Consider the following 17,068-nt stretch of genomic DNA (forward strand, 5'->3'; position numbering starts at 1 on the left):
AGGGGAGAAACGTTGGAGGGGATGGAATAGGACGTCCCTATTTTCAGGGGAGAAACGTTGGAGGGGATGGAATAGGACGTCCCTGTTTTCAGGGGAGAAACGTTGGAGGGGATGGAATAGGACGTCCCTATTTTCAGGGGAGAAACGTTGGAGGGGATGGAATAGGACGTCCCTCTTTTCAGGGGAGAAACGTTGGAGGGGATGGAATAGGACATCCCTATTTTCAGGGGAGAAACGTTGGAGGGGATGGAATAGGACGTCCCTATTTTTGATGGATAAACATTGGAAGGTATGGAATTATGCAACCCTGAGCCAAGGAGATAAGTAACTTGACAACCTTTAGAAGACATCTGAAAGCAGCCCTGTACAGGGAAATTTTAAAAGTTTCACGTTTTATTATGTTTTTATATATGCTGGAAGTTGCCCAGTGTAGCTGGGGCAACTCAGCCTGGGTATAGATAATAAAACTATTAGTATTACAGTGGTACCTCGGGTTACATACACTTCAGGTTACAGACTCCGCTAACCCAGAAATAGTACCTCGGGTTAAGAACTTTGCTTCAGGATGAGAAGAGAAATCATGCGGCGGCGGCAGGAGGCCCCATTAGCGAAAGTGGTGCTTTAGGTTAAGAACAGTTTCAGGTTAAGTACAGACCTTCGGAACGAATTAAGTACTTAACCCGAGGTACCACTGTATTATTATGGAATAGGACGTCCCTATTTTCATCAGAGGGTATGAGATGGGCGCTTCTTTAAAAAAACGAACAACGAGAGATTAATTCTGCTTTTCTTTCCTTTCTTAAAAAAATAAAGAGAAAAACGAGTGTGGGTGTCCGTGTTTGTGTGTCTGGATGGAAACTAAAGACCTTGAAAAAAACCAGCCGGGAAAAGAGGCGCAGGAAGCCTAGCGGAAGAGAGATAAGGATGGAGAGACAGAAGATCTTCGCCTCTATTTGGGGCTGCCCTTGGCCTCGCAGATAGTTCTCCAGACCTCAGCGACAAACTCCTCAGGGAAGGCAAATTCGCCCAGAAGGAGATCCAGGCCGTGGGCGAAATCTTCGGAGCCCTGCCGCCCCTTGGCCATTTCCACCATGCTCGAGGCTGCAAGACATGAAAGGGGGGCACCAGAGAAGTTTCCCATTGCCAAATTTACCATTCAGGGGCGTTAAAAGTCCTGCGTTGCAGCGGGTCAGGCTAGATGACCCTGGGGTGTCCCCCTTCCGACTCTACGATTCTTTTGTTCTAGGAATTCTAAGGTCATATAGAAAGGTAAAGGGACCCCCTGACCATTAGGTCCAGTCGTGGCCGACTCTGGGGTTGCGACGCTCATCTCGCTTTATTGGCCGAGGGAGCCGGCGTACAGCTTCCGGGTCATGTGGCCAGCAGGACTGAGCCGCTTCTGGCGAACCAGGGCAGCGCACGGAAACGCCGTTTTCCACCTCCCTGTGCAAATACAGTCTGGCAAGTATCTGTTAAGCTGAGCAAAGTTATCAATATGCCCAAGAGATTCAGGAGCTGTTTACCATCTCCAAGGAATGGCCAGGCTACCCAGAAAAGGCGATTGATAAGGCATGATTGATCAGGTATCTTGGCAGACAGGAGAGATGCAACACACTCCAATTTCTGCTGGGGACCACCTCTTTCTGTGATGTTTTGGGGGGTGGTCTTGACACGGGTGGCGCTGTGGGTTAAACCACAGAGCCTAGGACTTGCCGATCAGAAGGTCGTGGTTCGAATCCCTGCGACGGGGTGAGCTCCCGTTGCTCGGTCCCTGCTCCTGCCAACCTAGCAGTTCGAAAGCACGTCAAAGTGCAAGTAGATAAATAGGTACCGCTCCGGCGGGAAAGTAAACAGCGTTTCCGTGCTCTGCTCTGGTTCGCCAGAAGCGGCTTAGTCCTGCTGGCCACATGACCTGGAAGCTGTACGCTGGCTCCCTCGGCCAGTAAAGCGAGATGAGCGCCGCAACCCCAGAGTCGGCCACGACTGGACCTAATGGTCAGGGGTCCCTTTGCCTTTACCTTGAGCTACAGGGGAGGCAATTTCAAACGTCTTGCACCAATGTTCGGGGTTCCTCTCTTCCCTCCCTGCATGGGATGAGCAGGAGACCCTGTTGCAACAGATTAATAAAGATCAGGCTTACTAGCCGCTTTGCTTCTCAATATTCTCTGGTTGGCCTCTGCTATTTTCTCCTAACAATAGAGAACCTACTTGAGGACTCTATACGGGCTTTTGAATATCCCATAAGGGAAAGGGAGCAGTTTTTTTCTTATAACAAGAACATGCAAAGATGTCCTCTATTTCCTAAATAACTCATAGGAAAGATCTGCCTGGTCCAGCCTCACGTTTCTCACATTGCATAACCACATATTACATCTGGAGATTGCAGAAACAACAAGCGAAAGAGTTTTGGAGCCTGAGCTCGCTCGGTTTCCTCTCCCCTCCTCATTCCTCTTTCCTTTTGTGTCATCTGATGGCCTCTGTTATTTTCTCCTACCGATAGGGAACCCACTTAAGGACTCTAGACGGGCTCTGGAATACCCTATAAGGGAAAAGGAGCAGTTTCCCCCCTTATAACACCATTCTGGGGTATTAGGATTTCTGCGTTGCAGCTGGTCAGTAGCTGAGGGCCTCATCCAACCTAAATCTGCCCCTGCTGTGGTCACACTCAGCGAGCTTTGAAGCTGCATGGCAGAATCTTAGCCATGTTCAAATATATAAAAGGATGTCACATAGAGGAGGGAGAAAGGTTGTTTTCTGCTGCTCCAGAGAAGCGGACACGGAGCAATGGTTCCAAACTACAAGAAAAAAGATTCCGCCTAAACATTAGGAAGAACTTCCTGACAGTAAGAGCTGTTTGACAGTGGAATTTGCTGCCAAGGAGTGTGGTGGAGTCTCCTTCTTTGGAGGTCTTTAAGCAGAGGCTTGACAACCATATGTCAGGAGTGCTCTGATGGTGTTTCCTGCTTGGCAGGGGGTTGGACTCGATGGCCCTTGGGGTCTCTTCCAACTCTATGATTCTATGATTCTATAATCTGAACCCAGCTCTCTCCCGGGTCCGTTGCCCCACCCAGCCCAGGATCGTGCCCCCACCCCCACCCCCAGGCTGACCGACTCTCTGGGGGTCACAGAGGGCGTGAGACCTGCCCCTCTCCACTCACCCAGTTCCACGTCTCGGATTCCCATATAACTCTCCAGGAGGTCGTCGACTTTCCCGGCAGCTTCCTCCTCACGCTCGCTGGGCTGCAAGCAGGAGAAAGGGGAGAGGTCAGCTTCGTGGCCCCCCAGGCTGTGGTTTGGGATGGGTGGGCAAAGTCCCAGAAGATGTCGGGTATCAAACAAGGGTTGGGAAATGCGAGGGCTGCGAGGGGGGGGGGCGTTGTGTCGTATGGGGTGGACCTTTTGCAGACCCTACAAGTGTCCCTGTTTTCCAGGGATATTCAGAAGCCATCCTGGTTTCTGTTTTGATCCCGGAATATCCTGCTTTTCCTATTTTCACAGGAGAAATGTTGGAGGGGATGAAATAGGACATCCCTATTTTCAGGGGAGAAACGTTGGAGGGGATGGAATAGGACGTCCCTATTTTCAGGGGAGAAACGTTGGAGGGGATGGAATAGGACGTCCCTATTTTCAGGGGAGAAACGTTGGAGGGGATGGAATAGGACGTCCCTATTTTCAGGGGAGAAATGTTGGAGGGGATGGAATAGGACGTCCCTATTTTCAGGGGAGAAGCGTTGAAGGTGATGGAATAGGACATCCCTATTTTCAGCAGAGAAACATTGGAGGGGAATAGGACGTCCCTTATTTTCAGGGGAGAAACGTTGGAGCGGATGGAATAGGACGTCCCTATTTTCAGGGGAGAAACGTTGGAGGGGATGGAATAGGACGTCCCTATTTTCAGGGGAGAAACATCTGGAGGGCCGAGTTTGGGGATTCTTGGACTAGATGACTCTTGGGGCCCATTCCCAATTTACGATTCTGCGATTTTACAGGATACAAAGCGTAGGCAACGAGCTGGGACAGAAGGAGAGGCATGCTTAAGCTCTCTTGCAGCCTTAGCAAGGAGCTGTTTCGACACCTCCGAAGCTGGGACGAACCACGGACCAAAACCGGGACCCAGACCGACTCACTGCCTCCTCCAAAGTAGCGCTGCCCTTTGCTCGTAGCCGCAGTGTCTCCTTTCCGCTGGCCACTTTCCCCTCGCTGGGCACTTTGTTGCTTCGTGTTCTCTGGCTGATCATGTCTAGGAAGTGGAAAAAGGATGGCATCGCTTTGATAAGTTAGGTTGCTTTGACAAACTCAATTCCTTTTCTGGCCAGCTGCTGTCTAACTTGCACGCTGCACGACACACTCGCATCCAGGGTGTGCAAATCGCTGAGGAATATTGCGCGGCCCCCGGCTCGCTCTTTGAAACTTTTGGGGGTTCTCAGCCCACCTGGCAGCAGATTTCCGGGGTTCCGGACTAGGGCACCTTCCGAGCCCAACCTGGAGATGCTAATAATAATAATAATAATAATAATAATAGTAATAGTAATAGTAATAATAATAATAATATATTTATACCCTCCCTATCTGGCTGGGTTTCCCCAGCCACTCTGGGCGGCTCCCAACAAAACAGCAGTCAGTAAAAACTTCCCTAAACAGGGCTGCCTTCAGATGTCTTCTAAATGTCAGATGGTTGCTTATTTCTCTGACATCTGCTGGGAGGGCGTTCCACAGGGCGGGCGCCACCATCAAGAAGGCCCTCTGCCTGGTTCCCTGTAACCTCACTTCTTGCAGGGAGGGAACCGCCAGAAGACCCTCGGAGATGGACCCCGGTGTCCGGGCTGGAGATGCTCCTTCAGGTCTACTGGGCCATTTAGGGCTTTCAAGGTCAGCACCAACACTTTGAATTGTGCTCGAAAACAGACTGGGAGACAACGTAGGTCTTTCAGGACCAGTGTTATGTGGTCTCGGCGGCCGCTCCCAGTCCCCAGTCTAGCTGCTGCATTCTGGATTAATTGCAGTTTCCGGGTCACCTTCAAAGGTAGCCCCACGGAGAGCGCATGGCAGTAGTCCAAGCGGGAGATAACCAGAGCATGCACCACTCTGGCGAGACTGTCTGCGGGCAGAGAGGGTCTCATCCTGCGTACCAGATGGAGTTGCCCTGGACACAGAATTGACCTGTACCTCCATGGACAGCTGTGAGTCCAGAATGACCCCCAGGCTGCGCACCTGGTCCTTCGGGGGCACAGTTGCCCCATTCAGGACCATCCATTCCGAAGTACACTGGAGGCTGAGGTAAAGGTAAAGGGACCCCTGACCATTAGGTCCAGTCGTGGCCGACTCTGGGGTAGCAGCACTCATCTCGCTTTATTGGCCGAGGGAGCCGGTGTACAGCTTCCGGGTCATGTGGCCAGCAGGATTAAGCCGCTTCTGGTGAACCAGAGCAGCGCACGGAAACACCGTTTACCTTCCCGCTGGAGCGATACCTATTTATCTACTTGCACTTGACGCGCTTTTGAACTGCTAGGTCGGCAGGAGCAGGGACCGGGCAACGGGAGCTCACCCTGTCATTGCGGGGATTCGAACCGCCGACCTTCTGATCGGCAAGTCCTAGGCTCTGTGGTTTAACCCACAGTGCCACCCGCGTCCCTTTCTACCCCTGTGCAAAATCCACACACACTCCGGCCACTGCCTCTCCCCAGCCCCCCTCGAGGGGGGTCTTCCGCTCCCCCCCCAACTCACCAAAGGCCCTTTTCGGCTCCACGAGGCGCAGGGTGAAGGGCTGGGCTTTCGGCATTTCACGCAACATCTTGGCAACTTCGTAGTGGCGGCACCCAACGATGGTTTGGTCGTTGATGGCCTCGATGCTGTCTCCGACGCACACGACCGGGATGCGGTTGATAATGCTGCCTTCTTTGATGCGCTGTAGGTTAAGGGAGAAAAGCAATGACAAACCTAGGCAGCATCTTAAAAAGCAGAGACATCACCTTGCCAACAAAGGTCTGTATAGTTCAAGCTCTGGTTTTCCCAGTAGTGATGTATGGAAGTGAGAGCTGGACCATAAAGAAGGCTGATTGCTGAAGAATGGATGCTTTTGAATTCTGGTGCTGGAGGAGACTCTTGAGAGTCCCATGGACTGCAAGAAGACCAAACCTCTCCATTCAGAAGGAAATCAGCCCTGAGTGCTCACTGGAAGGACAGATCCTGAAGCTGAGGCTCCAAGACTTTGGCCACCTCATGAGAAGAGAAGACTCCCTGGAAAACTATGGCAGACCAACACGGCTACCCATCTGTCCCTGGAAAAGACCCTGATGTGGGGAAAGATGGAGGGCACAAGGAGAAGGAGGACGAGATGGTGGGACAGTGTTCTTGAAGCGACCAGCATGTGTTTGACCAAACTGCGGGAGGCAGTGGAAGACAGGAGGGACTGGCGTGCTCTGGTCCAGGGGGTCACGAAGAGTTGGACACAACTAAACGACTGAACAACAACAAGGTTAAGGGAGTGCATGCACCATCAGCTAAATTTCTGGCACGCCGTCCTATTTAAGAGACACAGTCTGTCGAACTTCAAAAAAATAAATTACCTGAAAACGATGTGTACAGTGGTCCCTTGGTTCTCAAACGCCTTGGTACTCAAATAACTTGGAACCCAAATGCTGCAAACCCGGAAGTTTGCGAACTTTTTTCGGAAGCCGAACGTGCTCCGTTTTGAGTTTTATGCTTCCAATCTGAGTGTTTCGCTGTCTGTTTTTGCTATTTATTTTGCATTTTGTTTTTGTGGCTCTTTTTGGTTTGTTTTTGTGACTCTGTGGGACCCAGTTCAGCTACTGATGGATGGATTGTGTGACTGCAGTACATTGTTTATCGCTTTCATTTTATGGATCGACGGTCTCGTTAGATAGTAAAATCATGTTCGATGGCTGTTTTAGGGTTGTTTTTAAGAGTCTGGAACGGATTAATTCGTTTTTCATTCCTTTCTACGTGCCTCGGTTTTGAAATGCTTTGGTTTTGGAACGGACTTCCGGACCGGTTTAAGTTTGAAAACCAAGGTACCACTGTGAAATGCATAAACGAGTGAAATAAATAAACTTGATAAGTATAAATAAATACATAAAGTATAAATAAATAAAATGGATTTAATAATAATACAGTGGTACCTCGGGTTACATACGCTTCAGGTTACAGACTCCACTAACCCAGAAATAGTTCTTTAGGTTAAGAACCTAGGGGTTTTTGAATGTTTTATGTAGTTTTTATGTAGTTTTATGTAGTTTTGTGGTAGTTTTATGTAGTTTTGTGGTAGTTTTATGTAGTTTTTATGTAGTTTTATGTAGTTTTTCAATTTCATTGTTCTGCATGGGACAATGACAATAAAGATATCGTATCGTATCGTATCAAACTTTGCTTCAGGATGAGAACAGAAATTATGCTCCGGCGGCGCGGCGGCAGCAGGAGGCCCCATTAGCTAAAGTGGTGCTTCAGGTTAAGAACAGTTTCAGGTTAAGAACGGACCTCCAGAACGAATTAAGTACTTAACCCAAGGTACCACTGTACATAAAGTATAAATAAATAAAATAGATTTTATAATAATAATAATAATAATAATAATAATAATAATAATAATTTGCAAGGAGGAAAAGTTGCATTTTCAGCTACTCAGATCTCCCGACATGACCTTCTCTGGCCTCATCCTGACCTTGATGAAGGCACACCCGGCCCCGTTATCTGTGATGGTGAGACCCAGAGCATCCTCCGTCTTCGTCACCTCCACCTCTTTCGTCTCGCCGCGGATGTGGGCGAAGATGAAGTCCTCCAGCCCGATCTGGCCTCCGAGAAGCTTTTGCATGTCCACCTTGTGAGTGTTCAGGGTGCAGAAAAGGATCTAGGGGAGAGAACGGATCCACGCTTAAGGTTTTCTCCCCGGTGGGGTTGGCCAGCAAGGGGTTGGGGTGGGGATGTCGAAAAAGAGGTGAGGGAGACAAAGGGGGTTTGCGGAGGGAGAGCGAGAGAGAGAGAGAGAAGCAAAAAGGATTCAGGATAAAGGTAAAGGGACCCCTGACCATTAGGTCCAGTCGTGGCCGACTCTGGGGTTGCGGCGCTCATCTCGCTTTACTGGCCGAGGGAGCCGGCGTACAGCTTCTGGGTCATGCGGCCAGCAGGACTAAGCCACTTCTGGCGAACCAGAGCAGCGCACAGAAACGCCGTTTACCTTCCTGCCGGAGCGGTACCTATTTATCTACTTGCACTTTGAGGTGCTTTCGAACTGCTAGGTGGGCAGGAACAGGGACCGAGCAATGGGAGCTCACCCCGCCATTGTGGGGATTTGAACCGCTGACCTTCCGATCGGCAAGTCCTAGGCTCTGTGGTTTAACCTACACACAGTGAAGAATTTACGTATAAGCTAAACAAGCTATGTAGGGACACGGGTGGCGCTGTGGTCTAAACCATGGAGCCTCTTGTGCTTGCCGATCAGAAGGTTGGCCGTTCGAATCCCCGCGATGGGGTGAGCTCCTGTTGCTCGGTCCCTGCTCCTGCCAACCTAGCAGTTCGAAAGCATGCCAGCGTGAGTAGATAAATAGGTACCACTGTGGCGGGAAGGTAAACGGCATTTCCGTGTGCTCTGGTTTCCATCATGTGCCAGAAGCGGTTTAGTCCTGCTGGAAAAACTATCTGTGGACAAACACCGGCTCCTTCGGCCTGTAAAGCGAGATGAGCGCCGCAACCCCAGAGTCGTCCACGACTGGACTTAACTGTCAGGGGTCCTTTACCTTTTTTTAAAATACAAGCTGTAGCTTAGGGCCCTGCTCTCTTGGGGGCTCCAAAAAAAATTAAAGAGGAAAAAAACCTTGATGGACATTTCCAAAATATAAGATAAAAAACAAGTAAAATAAAGCCTACATACAGCAACAGTGTTTTGTGTTGTGTAGGCTCCTATGGTGTGAGTCATGGGCCCCGCCTGCTAGCCTGCTCCCTAAAATATCACTGGTTTGCTCCTTTCTAGATATAGGGACACAGGTGGCGCTGTGGGGTAAACCACAGAGCCTAGGACTTTCCGATCAGAAGGTTGGCCGTTTGAATCCCCGCCACGGGGTGAGCTCCCGTTGCTCGGTCCCTGCTCCTGCCCACCTAGCAGGTCGAAAGCATGTTAAAGCGCAAGTAGATAAATAGGTACCGCTCCGGCGGGAAGGTAAACGCCGTTTCCGTGCGCTGCTCTGGTTCGCCAGAAGCGGCTTAGTCCTGCTGGCCACATGACCCGGAAGCTGTACGCCGGCTCCCTCGGCAACCCCAGAGTCGGCCACGACTGGACCTAATGGTCAGGGGTCCCTTTACCTTTACCTATTTATAGGGTGCCTCCATTCTGCATGGACTGGTTGCACGGCAACATGGGCAAATGGCTTTTGATATGTATTAGGTCCATCAATTACCATATAGCATATTTTCAACACAAAAAACGGCGACAATTTGTTGTTGACAAAGGACAGCTGGACATAGAAGCAGCGTGCCTTTTCTCCCTCTCTACTGACTCTAGAACTTTGGGTTCATCCGGCGAATGTCAGAAGATTCCAGGCCGTTAAAAGAAAGCAGCACATAGTTGATCTAGGGAACTCCTTGCCACAGGGGACAAGGGACGGCCACCAAATTGGATGGCTTTAAAAGAGGATGGGATAAATGCATGGAGGGCGAAAGGCTTGCCGTGAAAATAGAGGCCCATTCTTGAGGGGAGCCAGCAAGACTTCCGAATATCAGTTGCCAGAAGCTGCAGGAGGAAAGAGGGCTCTTGTGTTCGAATCCTGATACTGGGTTATCCATGTGAGAACAGCAGACCCTCCAAATGTCCCTATTTTCCAAGGACAGTCCTGGATTTACAGAAGCCATCCCAGTTTCTGATTTGATCCCAGAATGTCCCGCTTTTCCTTAGGACGTCCCTATTTTCGGGGGAGAAACGTTGGAGGGGATGGAATAGGACGTCCCTCTTTTCAGGGGAGAAACGTTGGAGGGGATGGAATAGGACGTCCCTATTTTCAGGGGAGAAACGTTGGAGGGGATGGAATAGGACGTCCCTCTTTTCAGGGGAGAAACGTTGGAGGGGATGGAATAGGACGTCCCTATTTTCAGGGGAGAAACGTTGGAGGGGATGGAATAGGACGTCCCTATTTTCAGGGGAGAAACGTTGGAGGGGATGGAATAGGACGTCCCTCTTTTCAGGGGAGAAACGTTGGGGGGGATGGAATAGGACGTCCCTATTTTCAGGGGAGAAACGTTGGAAGGGATGGAATAGGACGTCCCTATTTTCAGGGGAGAAACGTTGGAGGGGATGGAATAGGACGTCCCTATTTTCAGGGGAGAAACGTTGGGGGGGATGGAATAGGACGTCCCTCTTTTCAGGGGAGAAACGTTGGAGGGGATGGAATAGGACGTCCCTATTTTCAGGGGAGAAATGTTGGAGGGGATGGAATAGGACGTCCCTATTTTCAGGGGAGAAACGTTGGAGGGGATGGAATAGGACGTCCCTATTTTCAGGGGAGAAACGTTGGAGGGGATGGAATAGGATGTCCCTATTTTTATGGGAGAAACGTTGGAGGGGATGGAATAGGACGTCCCTTTTTTTCAGGGGAGAAGCGTTGGAGGGGATGGAATAGGATGTCCCTATTTTCAAGGGAGAAACGTTGGAGGGGATGGAATAGGACGTCCCTATTTTCAGGGGAGAAACGTTGGAGGGCATGGAATCGGACGTCCCTATTTTCATGGGAGAAACGTTGGAGGGGATGGAATAGGACATCCCTATTTTCAGGGGAGAAACGTTGGAGGGGATGGAATAGGACGTCCCTATTTTCAGAAGAGAAACATTGGAGGGGATGGAATAGGACGTCCCTATTTTCACAGGAGAAACGTTGGAGGGGATTGAACAGGGTGTTCGGTTGGGCGAGCGAGTCTCTTCTTACGAACTGAATTTCTCCTACCCAGAAGGGCCTCACCTCTGTGGGGGAGATGTCGAAGACCTCTGCGATTTTGGCGTACAACTCCTTGACGTTGGTGAACCCTTCGATCTTCCCGGTGGGGCTTCCGTGGGCCAGCTGGGTGTGGAAGATGAGCCGGGGTCTCACGCGGGGCTGGCGGGGCGCCGGGGTGCCCCCGCTCTGCCCAGGGGTGCCCCGGCCCCCTTCGGAGGAAGAGGACGAGGCCTGGGAGCCCCCGGTTTCCCGGGACACACCGTTCTCCATTGGCGTCCCTCCTTGCCGTTCTGCGTATCGTTCCCGGCTTGGTCGCTTGGCCCTACGCAGCATTGGGGGCCCCCCTCCGTCCCCCCTCACCCGGACAACGGGAGACGATCGCCCCGGTTGAATTATTTATGCCCCTGGCCTCCAGGTGGAATGGCAGAGACGTAAGGCGAGCTGGGCTTTGGCACAGAGCCCGGAAACCCAATCGCACCAACCTTCCAGCACAGAATTCAGTTAGGCAAGCTGTGCCCCTAAGGGTGCCACGTCTGAACCGAAGGGGGTCACGGCTGTGGGGTGGAAGGGTGGCAGGGCTCTGGTACCCGAACCCTGCAGCCATCAGCGTACGGTCCTTTGCAAATAATTCCTGGTTCTGTTTATCCCCTGTCCCCACCTGCTGCTGCTGCGAGCCTCTCTTGGGACAGCAGATGTTTTTTCCTGATATACCTTCGGAGGAACACATGAGACCGGGTTGCTCATTATTTTATTTCGGAAATAATGTCTCTGCCTCACCGCGCAGTGCCGGGTTTACATCTAAGCTAAACATGCTATGGCTTAGGGCCCCACTCTCTTAGGGCCCCCCGAAAAAATTAAAGCGGAAAAAACAACTGGATATACATTTCCAAAATATAAGATAAAAAACAAATGAAAGAAAACCTACATACAGCAACAGTGTTTTGTGTTTCGGTAGGCTCCTGTGGTGTAAGTTATGGGTAGGCAAACTAAGGCCCGGGGGCCGGATCCGGCCCAATCGCCTTCTCAATCCGGCCTGCGGACAGTAGGGGAATCGGCGTGTTTTTACATGAGTAGAATGTGCACTTTTATTTAGAATGCCTCTCTGGGTTATTTGTGGGGCATAGGAATTTGTCCATTTCCCCCCTCAAAAATATAGTCTGGCTCCCAACAAGGTCTGAGTGACAGTGGACTTGCCACCTGCTGAAAATGTTTGCTGACCCCTGGTATGTCATGGGCCCGGCCTGCTCGCCTGCTCCCTAAAATATCCCTGGTTTGCTCCTTTCTATATATAGGCTGACTACATTCTGCATGGACTGGTTGCATGGCCACATGGGCAAATGGCTTTTGATACCTATTAGGTCCATCAATTGCCATATAGCATAGATTCAACACAAAAAACAGCGACAATTTGTTGTTGACAAAGGACAGCTGGACATAGAAAGGGCCCCATGACCTTCAGGAGCTGAGGGCCTCATCAAACCTAAATCTGGCCCTGATAACACGCCTTACATGGTTTGCTCACTTTCCACAGAGATCTGTTCTTCCATGTCCCAGATATCCATGCTTTCAAACAATTCTGAGATTTACAAGGAAGTTTTTCTAGGGGGAATAAAGAGGTGAAGGAACTCCCCGTGAACACCTCCTTTGATCGTCATCATCACCGTCGTCATCATTTTATTTGCAGGCACACTTCTTCAGATATTGGTATGCATGCACACGAAAGGTCATACCAATAACTAACTTGTTGTTGTTGAGTCGTTTAGTCGCGTCCGCCTCTTCGTGACCCCCTGGACCAGAGCACGCCTGTCTTCCACTGCCTCCCGCAGTTTGGTCAGACTCATGCTGGTAGCTTCGAGAACACTGTCCCACCATCTCGTCCTCCGGCGTCCCCTTCTCCTTCCGCCCTCCATCTTTCCCAACATCAGGGTCTTTTCCAGGAAGTCTTCTCTTCTCATGAGATGGCCAAAGTCTTGGAGCCTCAGCTTCAGGATCTGTCCTTCCAGTGAGCACTCAGGGCTGATTTCCTTCCGAATGGAGAGGTTGGATCTTCTTGCAGTCCATGGGACTCTCAAGAGTCTCCTTCAGCACCAGAATTCAAAGGCATCCATTCTTCGGCGATCAGCCTTCTTGATGGTCCAGCTCTCACTTCCATACATCACTGCTGGGAAAACCAGAGCTTGAACTATACGGACCTTTGTTGTCAAGGTGATGTTTCTGCTTTTTAACATACTGTCTAGTTGGTCTCTAAGGTGCTACTGGAAGGATTTTTTAAATTTTGTTTCGACTACGGCAGACCAATACGACTACCTACCTGTATAATTTAATTGTAAGCCGCCTTTCCATAGTTGAAGCTACACTCAAGGCGGCTTCCAACATGACAAGATTTACATAATTAGAAACATAACAAAAGTTGTAAACAATAAATAAAACAAATCAAAAAGTACACAACCGAACGGAAACAGTTTCCATGTAAATCATAAGATCTAAAACTAAAGATGCAACAATAATATCAGTACAGTGGTACCTCAGGTTAAGTACTTAATTCATTCCAGAGGTCCGCTCTTAACCTGAAACTGTTCTTAACCTGAAGCACCACTTTAGCTAATGGGGCCTCTCGCTGCCTCTGCACGATTTCTGTTCTCATCCTGAAGCAAAGTTCTTAACCCGAGGTACTATTTCTGGGTTAGTGGAGTCTGTAACCTGAAGCGTATGTAACCTGAAGCGTATGTAACCCGAGGTACCACTGTAATAGCAACGGCTCTCTCCAGCCCAAGAATCTGTTCAATAGCTTCGGCTTTAGTAGCTGGAGTTAGTTCGCATTCCACTCTCCCAGGCCAGATGGGAAAAGGGCCTGCCAGCCAGGGTGCAGCTCTTCCAGGGCTCACAGCCAAGATAAAGGTAAAGGGACCCCTGACCATTAGGTCCAGTTGTGGACGACTCTGGGGTTGCGGCGCTCATCTCGCTTTACTGGCCGAGGGAGCCGGCGTCCAGCTTCCGGGTCATGTGGCCAGCAGGACTAAGCCGCTTCTGGCGAACCAGAGCAGCGCACGGAAACGCCGTTTACCTTCCCACCAGAGTGGTACCTATTTATCTACTTGCACTTTGACGTGCTTTCGAACTGCTAGGTTGGCAGGAGCAGGGACCGAGCAATGGGAGCTCACCCCGTCATTGCGGGGATTCGAACCGCCGACCTTCTGATCGGCAAGCCCCAGGCTCTGTGGTTTAACCCACAGCGCCACCCGCGTCCCCACAGCCAAGGTAGTCTCATTTAAAACAACACATATAAAAAATTTAAAAAAATGTTCACACAGATAAAAATTAAAAACAGCTTTTCTTTTATAATGGCAATGGTGACCACCTGAGAGATGCCGAAACTGAGTTCCAGCGAGTTCTGGCCGGGTGAAAAAAAGCGGTACTATGGACTACAAACTTGGCTTTTATGGAAGTGAAAGGGGCAGGATTCTATGGAGTAAAAACTGAAGGGAAGTACTTTCTGTGTCCCTGAGGAAAGCAGATGAGTAAAAGAGCGAATTAAGTTAATTTGGGATATGCAGAATAAATAAAAATAAATAAATTTAAGAAACTGCAGAAAGAGGGGTTAAAATGATTGTAAAATCATTGAAATGTACGAAACTGAAAATCACAAATAAAGGAATGAATAAATGAGCAGATTAAGTTAATTTGGATATGCAGGAGATATTAAAAACAAATTTAAGGAACCGCAGAAAGAGGGGGAAGGAAGTCGAGTTCTGAAATGTCGAAATGACTGTAAAATTATTGAAATGTATAAAGCTTGCAAAATGCATAAACTTGAAAAGTATAAATAAAATGGATTTTTTTAAAAAAAATGAAAATGATGTGTACAGTTATTCAACTTTGCAGGGAGTATATATTTGCAAGAGCATATATTGAAAGCAGATGAATAAAAGAGCAAATTAAGTTAATTTGGAATATGCAGATTTTTTTTTAATTAAGGAATCGCAGAAAAAGGGGTTAAAATGATTGTCAAGTCATTGAAATGTACAAAACTCAAAATCGTTAAAATAATAGAAATAATAAGTGAAAATGACCGCCAATTAAAAGGAAATGGACCCGCACAGAACGTTCGCATCTCCCTTTGAAGTTCCTCCTCCATTGATACAATTCGACTCAAGACACGCTCTCCGATTGGTTCCGCCCTCGGCCAATCCGCGCCGCCTCCGAGCCGTGATGCGTTCCATTCCGCGCGGCCGCCGCTGGAAGGAAAAGCGATGGCGGGTAGGGGCGGGGCAGGGGCGGGGGAAGCGATGGAACGCGAGCGAGCCAATCAGGAGCGCGGCGGCGGCGAGTCCCGTCCAATCCGCGCCCGGGGAGAGGGCGGTCATTTGCATAAGGACCCAGCTGAGAAAGGGGCGGCGCTTCTGCGGATGAAAGACTGGGGAAACTTTTTGCAGGTTTCTATTTAATATTTTTATTTTTATTGATGTTATTAATGCGGGCGGCTGGGTCGGGGAGGGGGCAGATCTGGGGATCTGCAAGAGAGGGAGATCTAGGATTTTTATTTTTATTTTTTAGATTTATAAAAAATAATCCAATGATTTTTTGTTTGTTTTTTAAGGGAGGGGGGAGGCTGGGAAGGAAAAATATTGCAGAAAGGGGGTGGGGGCTCTGTTTACTTTTCCCAAGTGGATTAATGCGAATGCAATGGTGCCTGCCTGTCTCTCTGCCCCCCCAACCCGACCCTCGGCCCTATAGCTAATTTTTTTTTGTTTTTTTTTAAGGGAGGGGGGAGGCTGGGAAGGAAAAACATTGCAGAAAGGGGGTGGGGGCTCTGTTTACTTTTTCCAAGTGGATTAATGCGAATGCAATGGTGCCTGCCTGTCTCTTTACCCCCCCCCTCTCTCTTTGCCCCCTCCCCTATTGCAATTCCCCTGGCTGGGGGGGGTGGGGGGGGTCTCTGGTCCCTGCTTTAATTAATTTTAAGGAGATATTCCGGAACGAGCTAAGGGTGATCTCCCTCCATCTCTGTAGGCGCCCTTCTGTACCCTCCCAACATTTACCCGACGAAAATAGCGACTTTCCCATTATTATTGTTGTTGTTGTTGAATAGGACGTCTCTATTTTCGTTGGAGAAGTGTTACTTAGGTATCTCCTTGGCTGGGGAGGGGGGCGGGTTTTATAACTACAGGCCCTCCAACTTTTCTCCGGTGAAAATAGGGATGTCCTCTTCCATTGTTCTTGTTGTTTTATGATTTATATATCCTGCCTATCTGACTGGGTTGCCCCAGCCACTATGGGTGGCTTCCAATATATATATATATTAAAAACTTTGCAATCCAGGGCTGCCATCAGATGTTTTCTAAAGGTTGCGTAGTTACTTACCTCCTTGGATCGGGGGTCACATGATTTCAGACCCTCCAACGTTCCTCCCGTGAAAACAGGGACGTCCTATTTCATCCCCTCCAACGTTTCTCCCCTGAAAATAGGGACGTCCTATTCCATCCCCTCCAACGTTTCTCCCGTGAAAATAGGGACGTCCTATTCCATCCCCTCCAACGTTTCTCCCGTGAAAATAGGGACGTCCTATTCCATCCCCTCCAACGTTTCTCCCCTGAAAATAGGGACGTCCTATTCCATCCCCTCCAACGTTTCTCCCCTGAAAATAGGGACGTCCTATTTCATTTCCTCCAACGTTTCTCCCGTGAAAATAGGGACGTCCTATTCCATCCCCTCCAATGTTTCTCCCCTGAAAATAGGGACGTCCTATTCCATCCCCTCCAACGTTTCTCCCCTGAAAATAGGGACGTCCTATTTCATTTCCTCCAACGTTTCTCCCGTGAAAATAGGGACGTCCTATTCCATCCCCTCCAACGTTTCTCCCGTGAAAATAGGGACGTCCTATTCCATCCCCCCCAACGTTTCTCCCCTGAAAATAGGGACGTCCTATTCCATCCCCCCCAACGTTTCTCCCCTGAAAATAGGGACGTCCTATTCCATCCCCCCCCAACGTTTCTCCCCTGAAAAGAGGGACGTCCTATTTCATCCCCCCCAACGTTTCTCCCCTGAAAATAGGGACGTCCTATTCCATCCCCTCCAACGTTTCTCCCCTGAAAATAGGGACGTCCTATTCCATCCCCTCCAACGTTTCTCCCGTG

The 17,068-nt window shown here is 49.5% G+C and overlaps 1 protein-coding gene across 1 annotated transcript; it reads right to left on the reverse strand.

Moving 5' to 3' along the window:
* Window positions 1-371: 371 nt before the first annotated feature.
* On the reverse strand, window positions 372-11,798 carry GIPC3 (GIPC PDZ domain containing family member 3). Its single transcript, XM_081846369.1, has 6 exons — window positions 10,959-11,798; window positions 7,679-7,864; window positions 5,725-5,905; window positions 4,128-4,240; window positions 3,159-3,240; window positions 372-1,101 (listed from the first exon to the last, which is right to left on the reverse strand). Exons 1-6 carry the CDS (start codon window positions 11,265-11,267, stop codon window positions 950-952), a joined length of 1,023 nt encoding a protein of 340 aa, XP_081702495.1. The 5' UTR covers window positions 11,268-11,798; the 3' UTR covers window positions 372-949.
* Between the last annotated feature and the right edge of the window lie 5,270 nt (window positions 11,799-17,068).

Source organism: Podarcis erhardii (genome assembly GCF_964252035.2).
Source record: "Podarcis erhardii genome assembly, chromosome: 18".
Lineage (NCBI taxonomy): Eukaryota > Metazoa > Chordata > Lepidosauria > Squamata > Lacertidae > Podarcis > Podarcis erhardii.